This window comes from Bos grunniens, chromosome 4 (genome assembly GCF_055505025.1).
Source record: "Bos grunniens cultivar Pamir isolate PY7600 chromosome 4, Bosgru_T2T1.0, whole genome shotgun sequence".
NCBI lineage: Eukaryota > Metazoa > Chordata > Mammalia > Artiodactyla > Bovidae > Bos > Bos grunniens.
This window is the reverse complement of record NC_141168.1, coordinates 70,954,179-70,970,663: the sequence shown is the minus strand read 5'-3', so window position 1 is coordinate 70,970,663 and position 16,485 is coordinate 70,954,179. Positions and strand designations below refer to the sequence as shown.

The window sequence follows — 16,485 nt, the reverse complement described above, 5'->3', positions numbered from 1 at the left end:
TAACAAAATCAAAATACAGAGAACAGACTTGTGGTTGCCAAGGCAGAGGAGGGTGGGGGAGGGATAGATTGGAAGTTCGGGATTAGCAGATGCAAAATATTACATATAGGATGGATAAACAACAAGGTTCTACTGTGTAGCACAAGGAATTATATCCAATATGTTGTGGTAAACCACAATGGAAAAGAATATGAAAAAAAGTATGTATATATACACATATGTACATATATATATATATATATATAACTGAATCACTTTGCTGTACAGCAGAAATTAGCACAACATTATAAATCAACTATACATCAATAAAATAATTTTTTTTAAAAACCTGGAGAATTTGCTCAAAGACACATAATACATAAAAAATATTTGCCACCTTGCCTCACCTTTGATTTCCAGGTGAACATCATTCTTTGCCATTCCTAACTTATTCCGTGCGACACATGTATAAGTTCCTGTACTGTCCTTCTGGGCCACAGGAATTTCCAAAGTTCCATTTTCATGTAAAACATAAATATCTTCACGAAGAGCACTCCCTTTAGCGCCCTTAAACCTTCATTATGAAAACCGTCATAATGAGAAAAACACATCATAGTTTGAAGTCAGACATAAAATGCCCTGTTCAAGGTCAACACATCATGATCTGCATTACCAGATGATGCTCACAGACTTCAAATCTGTGTAAGCATACTGCATGCGTGTCAGTCAGGGGGGTTGGGGTGAGGGGGTCAATGCAAAGAGAGGATGTCAAACTGGAGAACTCAGTGATAAATGGTGCTTAAAGAATGAGGGTGATAATACTAAATACTTAAGTGATAATTTTCATTATGAGAGATTCATAATTTAATAATCACATTATTATTTTATCTCTAATAAATGAAAAAACAGACAAAATGAAGACTGCTCCTTTGACCTTTTCCTCCTACAGTGATGTGTCTGTAACTCCATCTGCAGAGATTTCAACATCAAGGTTACAAGGGTTGTACTTTTGAGAGTATAAATAGAAAAATATTCAGAGAGGAAAAAGAAACAAGCATACATGTAAAGTACATCTACATTCAGCTTCTGGGCTAGCATCAAGAGAAGTGAAGATGGACTCACAGACTTAGAGAATGAACTTATGGTTGCAGGCGGAAGGGATAGTTAGGGAGCTTGGGATGGGCTTCCCTAGGGGCTCAGACCGTGAAGGATCTGCCTGCAATGTGGGAGACCTGGGTTTAATCCCTAGATTTGGAAGATCCCCTGGAGGAGGGAACGGCTACCCACTCCAGGATATTTGCCTGGAGAATCTCATGAACAGAGGAGCCTGACAGGTCCAGGGGTTGCAAAGAGTCGAACAAGACTGGGGATGGACACGTACACACTGCTATATTTAAAATGGATAACCAACAAGAACCTACTGTATAGCACATGGAACTCTGCTCAATGTTATATGGCAGCCTGGATGGGAGAGGGGTCTGGGGGAGAATGGATACATGTATATGTATGGCTGAGTCCCTTTGCTGTCCACCGGAAACTATCACAACATTGTTAATTGACCATACCCCCTGCACAAAATAAAAAGTTCAGAAGAAGAAGTGAGGATGGATGAAAAGAAGTGTAAGACTAAGCATTAACTCTTCTCCTTTGCTAGGAAATTTTCTGCATAAGCATCCATGTTTGTGTTTTAATCCAATACCTGGCTTTAATCTCACAGTAAGAAGTAGAGCCCCACAGTGTCTGCCAGCTGACAGAGGATCCTTAAATGAATGTTCCAATTTTCTTTCACTCATTCTTTCTGACCGGTTGCCTCTCTTGGCCTTGTCTCTTTCAGCTCAGGCTAAAGCAAGCTGGGAGGATGAACAGGACTAGTACCAAGAGGGATACGTGAAATGGAATGGTCTAAAGAGGGAGTGAAAGACACGGGGGGAGCTTGGCTGGACGCAAGCCAGCATGCTCAGTGGGAGGGGAACACTGCTAATAGCAAATTCTGTTTTTAAGCTTACGGACCCTGCTCTCACCTCAGATGATACTTTTATGATCAAGGAATGTCCCTCAACCTATCTCTCCAGCCATCATTCATGACATCCCAGGTGACATCGTGGTACTGTAATTTTAATTTTTTTTTCAAAAACATTTATATATCCCTCTAGGGTGGACAAAGCACACTGACAAGATTATCCATGTGACAGTATTTAGCACAGAGCAAGTCATTAATAAATATTTGTGGATACATTTAATAATTAATAAGATGATGGATTCTTCCCTGCTTTTTCTCCTATCTGTGCTCTGACTAAAACCCTACATACTGAGAAATTTGAAAGCTCTAGCAAATGTAAATATGACAAACAGACAGGACCACTACTTACCACTCGATGGTAGGCAGAGGAGACCCAAAGAAGGCACAGTCCAGTAAGGCAGGTCTGTTTGCGATGACCTGATAGAGTGTGTTTGCAGATGTAAGGATTCGTGGTGGCTCAGCTAAAAATGTCGTGAAAAGGTAAAGTAAATATTAAGATAAAATAAACATTTAGGCCCACTGTGCATTTCTGCATCTTTTTAAGGTCATTAGAGTTCATAGTAAGGCACAGCCAATGTATCTCTCCCCTTACGTTCTCAGGCAGGTATGACCCTGCTGGTCACTCAAGGTGGAAAAACACAAGTTTTCTCCCTCTGTCTCACGTTTGCATCTTACTCAGGCATAGTTTGTGATAACTGATTTCTTTATATCTCCTACTATACTGTGAGTTCCTTATAGGCAAGGAATGGAACTTTTTACTGTCTTCTTTCCATAAATCAGCACAGTATCTGGCACAAAATAATGACTAAATACATTTTTGTTGAATGGCCCATCAGAACACACAAGTTGGCAGAAAAAAGCAGAATGCTGAATGACCCAAAACACAACCAGAATCTGAACTGCTTCCTGTACATCCATCAACATCGTGATGGCTCAGCTCTTCACGTGATTTTACTGACCTTTATTTCAAGCATGAAGGAAAAAATACCATATATTGGTTGGCTTCCTGATCTTAATTCTATTAGAAAGGGAGCCTACTCCACTTAAAGAGTTGAAATATAATTCCTTGGTATCATAAAAACCATTCTCATGTAAATTTTACATCTAACAAATCTGGTATTTTAGTCATTTTTGTTTCATAAGGGAAATATAATGTTCACAAAAACCAACCACTTCAGAACATTTATGTCACAGTTTTCTAAACATATTAATATGAATTGCTAAATAAATGTACATCTGTGACTTAGATCAATGCTAAACATTATGATTAACGCCTGATTTTCAAAAATCAGAATCATGAAATTTTCATTTGACTTGTCAGTTTCTAAGGATGGTACAATAGTTACATTCAGTTATTAAGAGCAAACCAATGCTCTTTTCCTTTTGAGAGGTTTGACACAATGTAACCATCAGATTGTATCTTATCTATCTTCCTATATCCCTTCCAGCTCCAAGTTCTATGCCACTGCACAGCAGATGCATAATGTATTTCTGCTGAAAGAATGAAAAACAACAATGGTCATTAATTGAATTTGCCGTGTCTTTAATAAAGGGAGAGCTTACCCAGCACATTTACAAATGCATTTGCCAGTAAATATCCATATTCGTTAGAGGCATTGCACTGATACACTGCACTTGATCTTTCTTGAACTTTGGAAAAAATAATGGTGTCACCATCTATTTTTCTGCTGGGGTCATCAGGGGCAACTGTTTGGGTATAAAAACAAAAAGTATACTTTCATTCCTATTTACTTAAAAGATGTACAACTTGAGGTCTAATTTAGAGTAAGCAGAAGACTGATCTAGGTATATATGCAGTAAGAAAGAAAACCAACAACCAGGCAGCAACCATCAATTTCCTTTCTCAGAATTTAGTTATCACTTATCAGCATGGGTATCCACTTGATATCCATTCAGTTTTAAATGGATTGATTCTTTTCAATATTATTTTGACAGAGGTAGGAGAAAAAAACCACAAGTTAGGTGTAAATTGCAATACAAATTCAGGAAAACATTACCTTGTTCACAAAAAATTACTGTAATTTATGAGAAGGAAAGTTAATTATCCAGTGTTAATCACTTAGTTATATTCAACTCTTTATGACCCCATGGACTATAGCCCACCAGGTCTTCTGTCCATGGAATTCTCCAGGCAAGAATACTGGAGTGGGTTGCCATTTCTTCCTCCAGAGGATCTTCCCGACCCAGGGATCAAACTTGGGTCTCTTGCAGTGCAGGCAGATTCTTTACTGTCTGAGCCACCAGGAGGAGATAGCAAAAAGGTAGTCCAAAAATATAAAACCCTCTACATCATATGAACTTGTATATTTTAAAAGCCTCTTACTGAAACAGATATGTAAATAAGTATAGGGTTAATTATCAAATGTGAAAATATGTATTTTCCTGCTTTGGCAATTCGGGAAGCTAAAGTAGAAATAAACTGTGTGAAATTTCTCTTAAAGGTAGAAGTTTCAGCTAAATCTCTCAAGTATCTAAAAAAATGTTAAGACCACAGTTGATTGTATCTAAAGCGGAATGGAACAAGTTGGCAATATATGAGAATTCAGTCCAATGCATGACCAACAATTTGGAAATGCCATGCTATTGTACATATATTTATTTTTGTGAACACTAAATCTTAGGGTGTAACCTTACATGGCTTTAAAAGTGCACTAAAAGGGGTATGAGGTATCTGTCTCAGCATGCTGATCAAAAACAACTCTCAATAACAGCACCCATATATGCAATATCCCAGATAAACCATAATGGAAAGGAATAAGAAAAAAAAGTCTATCTATGTATAACTGAATCACTTTGCTGTACAGCAGAAGTTAACGTGGCATGGTAAATCAACTATACTTCAATAAAATGAATTAAAACAATAAATAATAGCACCCTTCCTCTTAAACTGCTCTTGGAACCTGAGCCACTTACTAGCCTGTACTGACATTCTAAACACCATTTCTCCTCTTTGATGACAGGAAAAGGATGGGCACCTAAGACATATTTATTACTGCCTTTAGACTCCTTTATCACTTTAAAAAGTTTCATCTGTGGATTATTAATGAAGATAAATAACAAAAGACATCACGCTAGTGTTATTCATCCTTGTTTAATCACACGTATTCAAAGCATCATGCCCACTCATTCTCATTCTGCATTAGTTGAGGCTAATGACTAATTAGTTGAGGTTGCATTACTGAGGCTGAGCAAGTTACTCTAAACTTAGTGGCTTAAAACTACACACATTTACTATCACACCATTCTGTATGTAGTTGTATGTCTGACATTCCAATCACAATTGATAGCTAACTTAGAAAATCATCTTAGTATAGCACATGGAATGCTGCTCAACGTTATGAGGCAGCCTGGATGCAAGGGGTGTTTGAGGGAGAATGAATACATGTGTATGTATGACTGGTTCCCTTTGCAGCTGACCTGAAACTATTACAACATTGTTTGCTAATTGGCTATGCCCCAATAAAGTAAGTAAGTAAGTGTTAGTTGCTCAGTTGTGCCAGACTCTTTGCGATCCCATGGACTGCGGCCTACCAGGCTCCTCTGTCCATGAGATTTTCCGGGCAAGGATACTGGAGTGGGTTGCCATTTCCTTCTCCAGGGGATCTTCCCAACCCAGGGATTGAACCCGGGTCTCCTGCACTGCAGGCAGATTCTTTACTGACTGAGCTACAAGGGAAGCCCTATACCCCAATACAAAATAAAAATTTTTAAAAATAAAAAAATCAAAAAAAAAAAAAAAAAAAGGAAGAAAGACTATTCTCTTAGACAGTCCAGTTACTTCAATTAGTGATGGAGTGAGCCACGGTGCTTTGAGTTGGTGGACTTCCCTGGGTCCAGTGGTTACAACTCCCTGCTCCTATTGCCTGGGCATGGGTTCGATCCCTGGTTGGGGAACTAAGATCCTGAATGCTGTGTAGTGGCCGAAAAAAAAAAAAAAGAAACAATTTGAGTTGGCACCTTAGCTCACATCCACTGTTTATGGTTCTAATGATTTCAAAATGGCCTTAAGGAGCATGTTCTTCCAACCGAAAAAAAAAAATACAAGTTTCAATTCCTTGGACACAGTATAGATTTCCTCAGCAGAGGAATGACATGCTACACTGGCCTAGGAAGTGGATGAGACCTGTGGCCAGCTGTCAGGTACCCTGAGAATGCAGCATCCCTCAGGGAGGCCTGTGTTCCCTGTCCTGCATTCCAAGTCTAGGATCATCTCGGCCTTGCCGACTCACACATTCTCAGCAATGTCCTTCCACTGCCTCGGCACAGCGTGTTAGGACAGAGCGGCATCTCTGGAGTCTCCCCTATCAATTATTCTCAGTGTTTTGGACCCAGAAGTTGGGCTCCCTGTGCATTCTGACTGCACATGGATCCGCCAGGCAGTGGAGGGCTGGGAGTCCCTCCCAGGTCCTTGAACATATCGAGCTCTTAAAACCTACATCACTGTGTATTTAATGGGGATAGAGTTCCAGTTTTTCATGGTGAGAAAGTTCTGGAGATCTATCTCACAATAGTGTGAAAGTACTGTACTAAGTACTAAGTGAAGTCGCTCCATCGTGTGCGACTCTTTGCGACCCCGTGGACTGTAGCCTACCAGGCTCCTCCATCCATGGGATTTTCCAAGCAAGAGTACTGGAGTGGGGTGCCATTTCCTTCTCTGGGGGCTCTTCCCAGCCCAGGGATCGAACCCAGGTCTCCTGCATTGCAGGCAGATGCTTTACCCTCTGAGCCATCAGGGAACTGTACTCTTAAAAATGATGACGACGGCAAATTTTCTGTTATGTGTGTGTGTGTTTTTAACTGAAGTATAGTTGATTTACAATGTTGTGCCAACCTCGATATACAGCAAGTGACTCAGTTTTACACGTATATACATTCTTTTTAAAATAATTTTTCTATACTGCTTTATCCAGGAGATTGGATAGAGTTCCCTGGGCTGACAGTAGGACCTGTTATGTGTTTTTTCAACCATAGTAAAAAGTTACCTCGCCACGAACATGGAAGACCAGCTCAACTCACAAAGCCAGTAGGACCATCTTCCCCTGGTGGGGGTTCATCAAGCAGAACGCACACCATTTAGAACAGCTTTTATGTAGCCCACGGCTTGTTTTTTCCCCTGCTCTCAACCCTTTACAATTTTTTTTTCTTTAACTTGAGAGGCCTCTGAGTGTATCTGCCTTATTTCTGCTAAATGGAGCAGCCTCCCAATATTTATTTTTGGTGATGTATTTAGGAATCAAATAACCCCTCGAGGTAAGAATAATAAGAGTAAATAAGCACATATTTCTCCATGGGGGTTTGGTCTACCAGCCAAATGCTGGTTTGGTTTTCCTTGAGTACTTACTAAAGAAACACCAGCAAACCCAGGACCGTCACAGTGACATACGCGAGCTCAGCAGGTACTGGACAAAAAATGAAACCACTGGTGCAGAGAGATTTGAAGCCTTTGAATTCTGTGCCCTGGCTACTGAGTGGGAGTAACTCTCCAGTATCTAAACCCAAATTGCCCAAAGAAATAATAATTAATTCCAGGAATACCAACTTTGGTTGCTATACATGCACACTGGGTGAAGACACTTAAGAGCACAGACATGACCACCGTACAAAGCCCCAGAGGTGAGGTTCAGAACTGGGCTGACAGTCTTCCAATCATACTTTCTTTTATCTACCCTTCCTGACATGGCTGGCCAAAACCATGAATGTTTCCAACATTTAGAAAATAAGAAAAACAATAAGTGCCACTATACAAATAAAAATTACTATCAAATTTTAAAATATTTTTGTTTCTAATGCATAGTTTTATTTTAAAAAGAGCTTCATGAAACAGACTAAGGAGAGAGAAGTATATGTATCTCTAAGATGAGAAACTAGAGACTTAGTGGTTTGTTTAATGTACACTTACTGCTCAGATTTCCTGAGTTAGTCTCCTCTATAAACATCTCCCGAAATCTGAACAGCTGTGCATAATGTAGAACAAATCTCTGAATGAAGAGATGAATTTTCTTCATGTAGGTATTACATCCCCTGTGAAGGGATGGCCACTGAGCCCTTTGGAAAAAAGATGACTTGGTGGAATCTTGGGGAGTCCTAGACCACATCTCCTTTCCTCTGACTGCTTATTATGTATCACTGTCTTTCAATCCCTCCCTCCAATATCAGCAAAATACGTAACTGTGGCAGGAGGAGGCCTTCTGTCTACTCTTATTCTCTTCATTCCATCCCCTTCTCATCTTTTAGAGAAAAGGGGACTTTTAACATAATAATAGTATGACCTTACAGATGCTCCACTTGGAAGAATCCGAGAGATCTACCTCAACTCACAAGGGGGATGATTAAAGATCTACAAGCGCTAGGCTCTCCCACTGTCTCCCAGGACAAGGTCAGGAATCTTGGTGTCCACAGCCTTGACCTTGGACATTTTCTTTCTGGTCCTGGATTCTATTTTCACACTTTCCCAGACACTGTGGGTCACACAATAAAAATTAGGAGTTCTTTTTTGGCGTCAGCATCTCTGCAGCTTTCTGCAGGTGGTTTCAAACATATTTTATGCAAATTCCATATTTAATACTTTTTTTTTTTTGCTTCAAGGAAAGTTTAAAGTAACCTGGCCAGTCCTAGGGGGATAGAGCTTTGAAAGACATTGAGATTAGGGCCCTGACTCTTTCTGAATGAATTCTTCCAGGTTTGTAAAACAGTAGGTGCCAGGTCTTAAACGCACAGTCACAAACCAGCAACACTATATTTTGCTAACAAAACCCAAGTCTGACCCTTTCCTGTTCTGACCCACTTTCTCCTTTTGTTGGCAGCCAGAACCTACAGAGGTGGGGGCGAGGTGGGGGGGAAGAGAGTGATACATCAGGTGACTGTCTACACATCAGGAGTGGGGAGGTATCTGGTACTGTGGTCCTCTGATAATGTTCTCTGTTGCATGGTGCCTGGTGGGGAGGTCAGGCTCCTGGCGGGATGCCGCACTATGATGCTGCAGAAGCACAGCTGTTCCTGCCCCTGTCGCTCAGCAACTGGTCCAGCCAAGGTTTCTGCAACCTCCTAGGGAGAAGGTGTCAGCAAGCCAGCCTGTGCTCCCAGCTAACTTTTGAGGTCTACTCTGGCTCCCCCTTTAATCCTTACCATGCCGATTCTGTGTTATATACTGTAGCAGATCTTGCTCTCTCCTGCCTTCTCCTGTCTCTCTGCCATCCTTCACTGATGAATGTATCTGTGGGTTGCAAACTCAGCACACTATAGATGACAAGCCACAGTCTCTTGTTTCCAGAATGTCCCCAGACCTCGGTTCTATTCAGAGGCCTCTGAATTAACAGGTAAATTATCAAGCAGGGCGGACAGGGGAGAGGCAGGAGGCTCCTCAAACTTCTACAGATATTTGGACAGTTTTCTTCTTCATTTACTCCCTATCTTGGATCAGGGAGGTCAGTGCAAGGAGGGGGCATATAGAGTTCACTTTAACTAGCTGTTTAAGACTCAGTGTCTCAAATGAAATTATTTACAGAAAGACTCACAGACATAGGTAACAGACTTATAGGTGGGGAGCACTGGGGATATGGATTGGGAATTTGGGATTAGCAGATGTAAACTATTATATTTAGATTAGATATGCAATAAGGTCCAACTGTTGAGCACAGGAAACTATATTCAATATTCTGGGATAAATCGTAACAGAAAAGAAAATGAAAAAGAATGTATATACATGTATAACTGAATCATTCTGTTGTACAGCAGAAATTCACACATTACAAATCAACTATTCATGAATACAATCAAAATTTTTTAAAAAATTGAACATTGAAAATTTTTAAAAATTATTTAAAAATTTAAAGAACAGACTTAGGGTCTAGCCAAGAAGTCATTCACCAGAAGCCGTAGACGGACCAGTGGCTGAGAGTGGGGGTGGGGAACTGTACTGCCCCTGCCGTGCCCTCCTGCAGAGACCTGTGAGTCCCCACCAGGTGCCTCAAACCCATCAGCTTTCAATTCTGAGATTACAAACAGTAATCCATGCATTTTAGTTTGGCCTCCAGATGTGAAGGAAGACAACCCAGGGACACTTCTCATCAGTTCAGTTCAATTCAGTCACTCAGTCATGACCGACTCTTTGCGACCCCATGGACTGCAGCATGCCAGACCTCCCTGTCCATCACCAACTCCTGGAACTTACTCAAACTCATGTCCATCAAGTCGGTGATGCCATCCAACCATCTCATCCTCTGTCATCCCCTTCTCCTCCCACCCTCAATCTTTCCCAGCATCAGGGTCTTTTCCAATAAGTCAGCTCTTTGCATCAGGTGACCAAAGTATTGGAGTTTCAGCTTCAGCATCAGTCCTTCCAATGAATATTCAGGACTGATTTCCTTTAGGGTGGACTGGTCGGACCTCCTTGCAGTCCAAGGGACCCTCAAGAGTCTTCTCCAAAACCACATTTCAAAAGCATCAATTCTTTGATGCTCAGCCTTCTTTATACACTTCTCATCACCTCGGTATAAACAGACAGCATCTGCTCCCGGCACTGGGTCCCTGGCTCTGCTGCCAGGCTGCATGGCATTTTCTCTTCCTACGTGTCCACCAGAGTGCCCACTCTGAGGCACACCAGAGGCAGAGGGGCCCTTGATCTGCAGGCATCGTCAACTCTGATCCCAGCTCTGCTCAGTCTCTTAAGACATACTTCGGGGATGGAAGAAATCAACTGGTTTTGAACCTGATTTGAGAGATTTTGTTCTAACTCCTTTTGCTCTGGACCCAATCAGATGATCTGGGGTTATAGCAGACAGGTTCCACTTGTCTCCAGGGACCTACACCCCATCCCCCAAATGCCAGCCTTTCATAGTTGATCCTTCCCCCAAATATTTCATTTAAAGGGGAATGTCTATGAGTGAAACTTCAAAGCTCATTTTAAAAACTGAAGTCTAGTTGACTTACAATATTATATTGATTTCAGGTGTACAACACAGTGATTCAATATTTTATAATAGATTATACTCCAAATAAATTTACGAAATACTGGCTATATTCCCTGTGCTGGACATTACAGTCTTCAGTCTTACTTATGTTATACCCAAATAGTGCAAAACTCTCAATACAGCTGGAGTTACAGATTCCCTGAGAGGCACCACCTGTGCCTCGTTTGGAAGGATCACAAGCTGAGAGAACCAGAAGGAAAGATCAGCTTCCTTATTTTATCTCCCCTAATCCCTGTGTCACTGACCCACCTACATCTCAATTTCCCTCTGCTTCTGATTGCATTCTGGCTGCTGAGCTTAAGGCTTTATCTTTTCAACATTCCCTGGCTCCCTAGTTTCCCCACTGAGAAATGATGGATGTCCCCTCCCACTTGTCAGTTTCACGGAGGCCAGATCTCAGGGGTACGTTTAACCTTCCATAAATCGGCACAGAATCTCTGAGCTACGAAACTTCAGCTACCGAAAGCGCTGAGTATGCTCCATACCTTATTGCCATTCTGAATACATTCCTACCAGAAAACTTACTTTTTGGTTCAGGGCTTCCTTCCACTTCTCAGTTTTCACTCATATGTCCCTGAGACTGGCAACAGCTTCCCAATGCACAACCACAAAATATTCTGCAGTTTTTCCCGATTCTGATCCTAGTTAAAATTAGGAGTAGAAATATCCAAACCCATTTGGCTGGACCCTTTAGTATCTGTGCTCTTCCAGGAACATATTTCCTTTTACAATAAACACAGGCTGTCTGATTCTGCGCATCTGATAAAGATTGTGTTGTGTGACAAACTACTAATAAACACTCACAGAAGCGGGTATCTCACTCTACCTAGACCTGGAGCAGTAAGACCTTGATGGTGAGAATTATCAGGAACTTGGGCTGTTTAAAATCTGCCAGTATTTTTCAAATTCATCTTAGGGTGAAGACTATTTCATGAAAGCCAGTTTAATGGATCTTTTGGGTATGGGAGAGTAGAACCAATTTTTGATTCTGGCTTGGAGGCAATGAAGGGCTTCCCTGATAGCTCAGTTGGTAAGGAATCTGCCTGCAATGCATGAGACCCCAGTTGGATTCCCGGGTCAGGAAGATCTGCTGGAGAAGGGATAGGTTACCCACTCTAGTATTCTTGGGCTTCCCTTGTGGCTCAGCTGGTAAAGAATTAGCCTGCAAAGCAGGAGACCTGGGTTTGATCCCTGGGTTGGGAAGATCCCCTGGAGAAGGGAAAGGCTACCCACTCCAGTATTCTGGCCTAGAGAATTCCATGGACTGCATAATATATGTATGGACTGTATAGTCCATGGGGTTGCAAAGAGTTGGACACGACTGAGTGATTTTCACTTTGGAAGGAATGAGGAGTCAAGTTGCTCTATATCGTATCTTAATTCTGAAGGTTATCTTTAATGAATATCTTTACAGATTATTATGCTACTGATGGGGAGGGTGAACATGATGCGGGGTTTTAAACAGAAACCAATTTTTCTCTCTGTCTCCTAAAAAGGGGAAAATATCCAAAGATTCTCCTGTCAATAGCAGCTGGTGGTAGGTGGAATCAAGAAAATGGAGAGGCAGTGGGCTCTCTGTGGATGGCCATGCTTATGAATCCAAGAGGAGGGAGACGCAATATCCATTTTAATTTTCTTTTTTTCTTTGCTATAATGCCCTCCTATGAGACTCAAGCATCTAATCAAGTTTTGTAAAACTGGTCTTTGCTATGATTTAGAAGATTGAGGGACAGCCTGTGGCTACACTCTGGGGGACTGTTCTAGGCAGCCTGGAGAAGCTGGCTGAGAGCTGGAGTGGTCCAGGGAAGGTGGCAGAAGAGGTGATACTTGGCAGTTAAGATCATGTAAACACTGGTCAAGAATTATCTCAGTAATACTTGGGGAGGGAAGACGGGTCAAAGACAGAACATCCAGCATACGACTGAGGTCAGAAGATGTGTTCTTCTTTGGGCATTAAATGGAACAGTGACCTCTCAAGACTGGAGAACTTGGGAACATCTGAGCTCTATTAGGAATGGGCCTAATAATTTAAAACCTCTTTAAATTAAGACAGCCGTATTTCTTATTGCCATATCCACTGTCTCTATTCCTAGCCTCCCTAACACCTCCTCCAACTCCTGTGATGTTTCCACACATCACTTGACATTTTGAACAAAGAAGATAATGTGAACTTTCCAGTGGGTGTTTATTTCTCACCCTGTCACTGTTCCTATGACTCACACAAAACACAAGAACAACTGCAAGGTTCCAATCAGTGCATGCTGTTCTGTTAATGGCATAAACAATTGAGTCATAATAAATTATACCTAAAGATAACAAAATTAAAATCTAAAGGTAATCTGGTCCTTCTGTGTAACTTATATATGACTTCCTTCCTTAAGTCAAGCTATTTTATCATCATTTGTCTCCTGTGGAGAAATCACTATGCTCCAAAAACACACTGCGACTGGAGCCAATCAAGGAAACTTACTTTCTATTGGGACTCCATTTGATAACCAGCTAATTCTGGGTTTTGGGTTGCCATTCGCTCTGCAGATGAGGGTTCCATCCTCTTCAGGGGACAGCACAAGATTTTGAGGTGCTATGATCCAGTATGGAGCCGCTTTACAAGAAAAGGAGAAAAACACCACAAAATTTAATCAAGTAAATTATTCTAGGAAATTTAGTACACTGAACCATCTTAATGATAAAAGTAAGTATGTTGCAAACCATTTGTTAATTTCATGTTTTTTTAAGAGTGAACAGACTTCTAAGTTATACTTCAAAGAACACTTCAGATTTTCAAAAGAATGTTTAAAGAGACTCACTGACATCTATGTATCATTTCAAGAGCCTTTTGATTCAAATATCATCATCTTGTTCTATACTGTATGGATCGGATATCAAAAAGGTAACAGATTTCTCTAAAGTTGTACAGCAATTTAGAGGTACAGATAGGGATACGAAAGAGGAATTTAAATTCTAAGCCCTGTAGAATATATACAGTTATAAAATTAGTAAGCAATTTTTAAAGCTTTGCAGTTTTTGAAGCGCTGCCAAGTGAGTATAGTGTTCCTGTAAGTCCTTCACCGGCTTTCTCTAATGTTAACATCTTACAAAACCATGGTACAGATACCAGAACAAGAAATTAACATTACTACAATACCATCAACCCAACTACACACTGTACTAGGCTTTCCCGTTTTTCCACTCTCTTATTTCTGTTCCAGGACCCTGTCCTGGATATCACACTGCATTTAATTGTCACATCTTCCTACTTCGTTTCCTCTGATCTGAAAGTTTCTTGGTCTTTCTTTGTTTTTCATGAACCTGAGACTTTTAAAGACTACTAGTAAGTTATTTTGTAGAACATTTTTTTTCTTAATCAAGAGCTTTTAATTTTTTATAACAAAGAACAATATCCTAGTTTTATTATTATCAGGACAGAAATGGAGAAAAGTAATTATATGTGTGTTAGCTGTGTAAACGTATCAATGTTAATTACTTCCCCAACTCTATAAATAAGTTCTCTATCATCTCTTTTTTTTTTTTCATAAAGCAGTTTTTCTTTGAACTTCTTTCTAGACTTAGAAAGGAGTACTAGTCAATTGAATTCTTTCAGGGATAAATCAAGCTTACTAAATTGATTAATCTTCACATTTTTCCTAAGCACATTCTCCATTTCTTATCTGTGACCAAAATATTTTGTGAAACATTCCAACACGCCCTCATTCCTAGAGAAAGTTTATACCAGCGACTATTGAATTCTCATACAGATCAATAGGAAGGTTTTAAGTGAAACAAAAGCTTTTCCACCTAAGGTCAAATTTAGTGATTTCTGAGTGAAGAATTCCTGAATTGCTAGATTATAATCACCATTCAACCACCATCATTAGTATCATCATAATTACTTCTTTTTAAAAAAAGATTATATTCCATTTACAGTTATTATCAAATACAGTTATTATTATCAAATACTGTGTTATACAATAGATCCTTATAGCTTATTTTGAAAATCATAGTTTGTACCTCTTAACCTCCTACTTCTTTATTGCCCTCTCTCCTTCCCTCTCCCACTGGTAACCACTGTGGTACACCTGTTTTCACTAGAGTTTTTCCTGATGATTTTCCACGATTCAACTGAGGTTCTGAGTGATGGAACCTTCTAACTGCATTAAATCTGGGAGCACACAACATCGACATGGCTTATTCTGGTTTATGAACCTCGATCACTTGGTTAGAGTGATGCCTGCCAGCTCTCTCCACTGTAAAGTTACTGTTTTCCTGCTTTCCACATTCTGTTCACTAGAAGCAGGCAACTTCAGCCCTTACGCAAGGGGAGGGCGATTAAGCTCCATCTCCTTAAAGGATGAGGAGTGAAGAATCCGTGGACATATATTAAACCTACCTCAGTAATTAATCTGGATGTGGGTGGGTAAGGGGAGAAAAAACACTGAGGCTATGCAAACAACCTGTTTCTCTTGAAAGTTTGACCAAGTAATTTCATCATTTTATTTATTTACTTTTGAGAGTTATATTTTATTAAAATGTACGCCCAGGAGACAGGACTCTCAGATCACTTTGAGGGACTGCTCTGAAGAGGCAAGGGGGCATCCAGTAATTTTAGCACTCATCACTGGCTCTTGCCTACAGCAGTTACAACTGTGGAATTCTAATGGTGATTTTCTATTTCCTTCATTCTTTCAACATTTATTAATTGGAATCCTCTGCAAGGAAGATCTGAGGGAGCAAATTTTTAACCTGATTTAAAAGCACTATAAATGGCAATGAGAAGAGATTCAAGGTACCATGAGTACTGATATAAATTTACATTATTATTCTGAAGAATATAATTAAAGGCATTTAATGAAAGATTCTCATGGAGGCAAGAACCATGTATTTTAGACAATGATATACCTTTAACTGTGACAGAAATGGTATGATGGATGGCTCCTAATGCATTTTTGGCTATACACTGGTAATTTCCAGAGTCTGCTTCTGTAACCTGAACGATTTGCAGAGTTTTCTTAAAGTTCCTATAAAATGTCCGATTGATGGGGAGTGTTCCATCTTCTTTTATCCAGTAAATAATTGGGGTAGGCCTGATAAGGTAAACAAAAAATAACATCACAAAAAAACATTCGTGATAAAGATCATGAGGAACAGATAAATATTTTAAGTAGTACCACACTTTTATTAAGTAATGCTCAAAACCTTACATTTCAGTCTGTAAGTTACCATTTTCACACGAGCTAACTGATGGCACACTGTGATGACTTCAGGGATCTGTTGAGAATGGCAGTGAGACTTACTTGACTGAAGGGACCTAACTATTATCTTCAAAGTTCTGAGGAAGGAGCCACTTTCAGAAAATTTTGCATGACTGGGCTATATCGATCAAAAGAATGACCATGAAATTAACGATACAGAGTCACAATTTTTTAAAAAACTTTTTTTTTTAATGTGGGCCATTTTAAAAGTCTTCATTGAATTTTTGTTCTAATATTTCTTCTCTTT

At 40.1% G+C, this 16,485-nt stretch overlaps 1 protein-coding gene across 17 annotated transcripts in view; it reads right to left on the bottom strand.

Annotated features, from left to right (window-relative positions):
- The window catches only part of NRCAM (neuronal cell adhesion molecule), a 249,991-nt gene that overhangs the window by 52,157 nt on the left and 181,349 nt on the right, over positions 1-16,485 (bottom strand). For all 17 annotated transcript variants that reach the window (XM_086396801.1, XM_086396798.1, XM_086396803.1 and 14 more), the window contains 5 exons: positions 15,886-16,070; positions 13,460-13,591; positions 3,563-3,706; positions 2,349-2,460; positions 387-553 (listed from right to left, as the gene is read on the bottom strand). In XM_086396801.1, the coding sequence (XP_086252927.1) occupies positions 387-553; positions 2,349-2,460; positions 3,563-3,706; positions 13,460-13,591; positions 15,886-16,070 (740 nt within the window). The remainder of the gene's footprint in view (positions 1-386; positions 554-2,348; positions 2,461-3,562; positions 3,707-13,459; positions 13,592-15,885; positions 16,071-16,485) is intronic.